The sequence below is a fragment of the Limulus polyphemus genome, unplaced genomic scaffold (assembly GCF_000517525.1).
Source record: "Limulus polyphemus unplaced genomic scaffold, Limulus_polyphemus-2.1.2 Scaffold11, whole genome shotgun sequence".
Classification (NCBI taxonomy): Eukaryota; Metazoa; Arthropoda; class Merostomata; order Xiphosura; family Limulidae; genus Limulus; species Limulus polyphemus.
Genome location: NW_013665621.1, coordinates 522,132 through 528,539, shown reverse-complemented (window position 1 = coordinate 528,539; position 6,408 = coordinate 522,132). Strand labels below are relative to the sequence as shown.

General features: G+C 29.7%; 1 protein-coding gene across 2 annotated transcripts in view; it reads right to left on the bottom strand.

Annotated features, from left to right (window-relative positions):
- LOC106478618 (selenide, water dikinase-like) overlaps nt 1–6,408 on the bottom strand; it is a 30,505-nt gene that overhangs the window by 21,186 nt on the left and 2,911 nt on the right. For both annotated transcript variants that reach the window (XM_013939185.2, XM_013939177.2), the window contains exon 3: nt 1,356–1,505. In XM_013939185.2, the coding sequence (XP_013794639.1) occupies nt 1,356–1,505 (150 nt within the window). The remainder of the gene's footprint in view (nt 1–1,355; nt 1,506–6,408) is intronic.

Sequence of the window (6,408 nt, the reverse complement as noted above, 5' to 3'; positions counted from 1 at the left end):
TTACAACTTCAGTACATGACTGAAAGGTCAATATAATAAAATAATAAATATTTATAAATGTATAATGTTATGAGATTTTAAGCTATTTGTCTAAATATTTATGTTTTTTGTGTTATAATTTTGTAGTGATTCTAGAATGAAAAAGGCAAAATTTATATCTATTTCCTAATTTTTTTATGGTGGTTACGAGATTGGTCAAATTGACCGAACCCGTACAGAGATTCATTATTGAAAATAATGGATAAAATATAAAGTTTTTTCTTAAGAAACTATCTGGACATTATAAAGATTTCGCATGTGAAATTTGAAACTTTTCTTATGCACAAAAGTATATTCAATTTTAAAATTAAAATTACTTTGCATGTTGGATAGGCAACATGCGAAAAGAAAAAAAAAAGGCATGAGAAAAACATTGCTTTACAAACCTCAAACTTAATAATAAAAAAAAAATTTATATTTTGCATATGAAACCATCGTAATGTTTACTGATAATCTGCCAAATTTTGTTAACATATGCTTACTAACTTAAAAGTTATAGCATGAAAACTATAACAAACACAAAATGGTTACGAGGTCGGTTCCATGGGCCAAGCCTGTACTGAAAGAGTTAATTATTTTAAACATATCCAGACACACTTTTGACTGGTACAATACTGCAATCGTGGTGTCTTTGAAATGGCAAAGTGAAAAATGCGCTGATGCCAATCCATATAAAAAAAAAAATTCTGACTGGCTGGTAAGTTACTTCATGCTATGTTTTCAGAAATAAACAATATCAGCATGCCAAATTTTAGAAATTAATGTTACTATTTCACCATGAAAAAGCATTAAATCACATGTATCAATGTAAGAAGAAAGTATAAATGAAACAGACACTCAATATTAAGACACTAGCCTTAGTGGATTAGTGTATCATGTCACCAAGTTGTCTAAATGCCTTACTTGCCCCAGACCATCAGGCTAACATTAATGTCAAGCCTTCGAATGTGTGTCAAACCATGAAAGCTTCATGTAACAGGTTAACTGTACCCCTATCAATGTAGTTTTCAAAAACTTGAATTATTTCTGTACTCAATTAAAATGTTTTTCTAATAGTAGATCTTACAGATTAAAATATAAAAAGTACAAAAAAAATTCTAATGATAATCAAACAATACAATTCTCAGACATAATAATTTTTTTGAAGTTCATAATGAGAACCTGTCTACAAAAAGTCTAAATATCACAAAATAAGTGAGCATAATATATTTTCATACTTTTTTTTTACATAAAATATACCCCTAAATATTCTATAGGAAAAGAAAGATATACACATTAATAAACTTAAGCTATAAAATTTCATAAGAAATACTTACTTTGAAGCCTCTCATCATCAAAGGTATGACAACATCCCTTTCTTTTTCTGATAGTTTGGTACTGACACCCAACAGCATAAGCATATTATCACACTCTGTAACTCCCAAAGCATACAGATCACTGAGAACATTGGCACAGGCTATCTTGCCCTACAACAAATGCACAAGTTAAAGTCATTAGTTTTAACACTGATGGATGATCTGTTACACAAATATGATCTCCCAACAATTACTAAGTAAATCCTCTGAAGACATATGCAATAGTAAAAAGGTTACATTGAACTTGTATTCACTTCCTTCACTACGAGTTATTTTCATTGGGCAAGAAAATAGTAAGTAGAATAAACTAATTTCAAATCAATTACCATTTTTTCTCTTTATATACAGTTGCATTTCCTTTGAATAACAAGTCATACTAAACGTTTCTTCTACTAATTCATGTTTGTCCGAAAACCCATTTTGGTGGATGATGGTGACACATTCACATGCACATACAAGAGATCTGATCCAAACATTCATAATGTAAGATAACAGTTTTAATAGCAGAGTTATTCGTGCAAATGCTTAACATTTTATCAATCTTCTATGTTTACCTAATTTTTTAACCACTTGAGTTGGATAAGAAATGCAGAGTTTAATTACTTTTGATTGAAAGAAAACAGAATGTTGTCATGATATAAAAGACTGTTTGGTTTACATATTAGTGATTAATTTATATTTGTGAGTGAATATTTTATTATTTTTAAGTTTTGTTATAATAAGAGTTAAAAGCAGACGATTGTAGAAGGTTTTGTTAATAACTAATTGGTGTCGAGAGTATAGAATTTTAATTGGGTGAAATTGCCATTGGACTTCAGGTTACAGAAAATCACTTGGTTCACTTGCCCCAGATGGGTAAAAAATTGGCTAAGGATAAGTGGATTTGAACAGATGGTTATAAAGGGAAGGAGCTAAAGTTCAAAATGGTGTTGACAACAATAGACAGATAATAGCAAAAGAAAATATAGTTGTGTGAAGTTAAGTGCCGCAAACTTTATAGGCCTAACATTTAATATATTAGAGTGAAACAAACAGTATAAAAAAAGAAGGATAATTTTATTCTGTCAAAGCATGGTTCTAAAGTAATTGAATCAGCCTGGGTACACTTTGACAAATGGAACAGAGAATCTTCAGAAGAAAGAAGACCAAACGAATTATGATAACTTGTGCCACAACTGTAAGTGAATCACACACAGAATACTAGTACGATAGTAATATAGAGAAGATAGTTCGCTAAGAAGTCACAGACACCTAGAAGAATCCTAAGCCCGACAACAACATAGTATATATTTATACTATTTAAGAAATATAAGTAAAAGCCATTTATTTTTAATAATTGGTAAAAATAAGGAGCTAAAGTTCAAAATGGTGTTGACAACTTGCCAATCATTCATAACAGAAATTTCAACATTTAGACATTTTTATGGAATGGTCCGACAAAGCCACACTTGAAGGTTGAATGCCACATGTTAATAATTCTTCCCAATTCTTTTGTATTAAATAAGTTTGTAAAAATTGCTTCATATTCCTGAATTTAATTGGGACAAGCAAAATTATGAAGGGTACGGTACTTCCATAATTTCATTTGTCCAAAAGGACAATTAGTCTAAAAATATTTTTTTAAGCCTGAAGTTACTCTCCCCCAACAGTAAGTCTGTGTGGTTCCCCTGATTTTTTTGTCATTTCTTTAGCAGTGCTGCTGCACTGAATGTAAGATCTTATGGCAGACATTTCTGGTTATATACTTCTGGATACCTATAGGAAGTCCTGGGGGCTTTGGGACTCGGATCCCTATTATTTTGACCATTAGGTATGCCATGTGTGGTGCGACATTGATTTCTCTCAAAAACTGGATTTAGATAAGTAGGAAAACCTAGAGAGAATTATTCAAATTAATACAATTTGAATGCAAAATGCAACGAGAAATCAAAACTGCAAGACAAGTAATGCAGTGGGTCCAAAATGTATGACATCTCAATGTGGGTAATCAGGTATGCTTTATTCATAGCTCAATGAGACCTGCAAACATGATGAAGTAATTTTATTGCTAAAAAGTATCTACTTTATATAAGTCCATGACAGGCTAAGAGACACTCTTTGACTTTAAACAAACTCTAGTCAAATACTGAAAAAAAAAATGTCAATGAAATACTGACAGGTCTCTTCTATTTTTCATTTTAAGCATGTCGAAGTGGCAATAAAACTTTCATCAAAAATTATTAGGGGTCAAGTGACCAAGAAGAAAAGAAGGATGGAAATTTCAAGTCCTATTCTGAAGGAAGGTTCAAGGCATGTTACATCCATCCCATGTGTCTACAGAAAATATCCAACAGAGCAGGTAATTACAGATGAAACCATGGAAGTCTGTATAAAATACAACTAGATATCTAAAGCATTTAACTTCTAATCAAAAACTACACCACGTATAATAGTGTACTACCTCAAAGTAGTGTCAAAAAGCAAAGTACATAGAAAGAATAACAAAGAATCAACGTTCATTGAAATCTAATGATATACTGATTCCTGAAAGGGTAAGAAATATCATAACTAGAAAATCTTCAAAAAAAAAGAAAAGTCTTAAATAGACTGCCTTTGAAAATCAAGATTTGGAAACCAAACAGAGGAACAGTAATAGTTTCATAACAGTAAAGCAAAGACAGCCATGTTCAAGAAAAGATTCAAAAATTTTACTCTCACAAAAAGCAAGACACCATATCGAACATCAATGTGAATGTTGAACTGGAGAATTCTTCAAAATTATTTGAATCAAATTGAAGTAACTTGAAACAAAGTATTAATTAACCACAAAACAAGTTTGTATTATTAAAATGGTAATATTTTGTTAATTTAACACTTAGATATTACCAGGTGTGTGCGTGTGTGTGTAGTTAAACAAAATGTATAAGTAGGACTATATATGTCAAAAAGTTTTCAGGAAAGAAAGCTATGCAGTTAAGGTAGAACACAGATATAAGGAGTAGAATCAAAATCAATCACAACTTGAACGTTGATCATAGAGAAACAAAGAGCAAAAAATACTGGTGGTGACATCAAGAAGGTATGAACAAAAACACTGTTGAGGAATAATTAAATTACTAGCCATATGATAAACTTGAAATAAACTTCAACATAGTTATTGGTGTCTTTTGATTGGTGAGATGAAAGCAGGATAGACATTTTTTATACTAAATGCACCAAAATGGTATTTTTATTATTATTAAAATGCAATTAGTTTTTGGCTAGGATGTAGTCATTCCCTTTACAAATGTTGCCACTGGTTAATAGTTTTGAGCTGGCTTGAATGGGTAACGAAGAAAACTTTATAACACTGTAACAAATGTACAACAATTGCACTAAGTTTTATCATGATCAGATATAGGTAGCTTATAAACTACTAGTACCTGATGGTGACAAAACCTTATCAAACCATTGTACATTTGTTACTGTGTTAAACTTGTAATAAAATGTTCTTCATTACACATTCAACTGTTTCTTGACTCAATTAGCCTCAAAATGGGTTCCATGTCATCAAATTGTCACCAATTGTTTTAAATAATTCCATTAGAAATTGACAGAGTCAGAAAAATATTATTAATCAGATTATGGAACAATTCATTACAATTATTTCAAAATTACTTTCAATCTATGTGAACACCAAATCACATTTTTGAATACAAATGTTTTACAGCTTTCTTAAACAACAACAACAAAGATTCCAACATTACACAGAAAGATATTATGGGAAAATTGAAACATTATAAGTGCATACTTTTTAAAAGATTTTTTTCTGCATGCAGACAGAATGTCACAGATTTGGGTAACACCATAACTACAATATACCTGATCATTCACAAAGAAGATTTTATTTGTTTAAGAGTTCTGTAATGGAATGAAACTTTTCTTCTTTTGTTAATTTAGTTAATATATATATATATTCTTTCAATATGTTTGTTTTCTCTTTTCCCATGTTTTCTATTCTTGTGATTTTTGTCTTTCTAGTCTTTTCTCCTGTATACTTTGGTATGTTTTATTACCATCTATGTTTCCATTTCCAAGTTAATAAAAATTCTAATATAATATGGTCTTTGGTTATATTTTTTCTTATTATGTTTCAGTTTATGGTGGTGTATATGTAGTTATTATGGCATTTATTTAGCACTTGATTTAATTTGTATGTTAATTTCTCTATAAATATAATATTCTTCTAGATGATGCACAAAGTGTTTTGGTAGTTTTCTATTTAACACTGTGTATTTTCTGTTAAATCTGCCTATGGTTCTAGATTTATATAATTTCTTTACTACGATTCTCTGTGTAACTGTTCTTTAATTCGCGAAATGCTTTCAATTAATTCCAAGTTAAATTTTTTAATGATGTTTATTAATGTTTCTGAAGTTCTACCTTTTACCTGTGTTAAAACCATTTCATCTGTTTCTCTACAAATTACTCCTAAAGCCCATACTCCTACTATTCTTCCTATTACATTTTCTTTTTTTAGAATTTTGATTTCAAATGCGTAATTAAAATATTTGTTTATTTTCTGCTTGTATAATGTTTTCACAAATTTCTTACGCAATTGTAATAGTCTGGTATTATTTCTTACAGTGTTTGTGGTGTCTGTATCATTGTCCATTTTTATTTCTACTTTTGTTTCCTCATACATGCATTTCATACTATATGTGTATACAAGTGTTTTTATCTCAATATTTTTGATTTTCAAACCATATAGTTTAGTTAGGACTATTTTGTTTTGTTTTTCTCTACAAGATCATTGACTGTATCCATATCTGTAACTTAACTTTTTTTTCTTTTAGATTTATTTTAAGTTTTCTATTTTTGTTAGTGTTGCTTTACATGTTAGGTATTTCTGTATCTTGAGTAGTAAATTTACTTCTTGACAAAATTCTATTGCTGTGTTTCATCATTTAAAAATTGAGATAGTTTTAATAGGCTTACATTTTTTGCTAACATAGTGTTACGTCTCCGTTTGTTAATTAACTTTCTGTAACTTCGT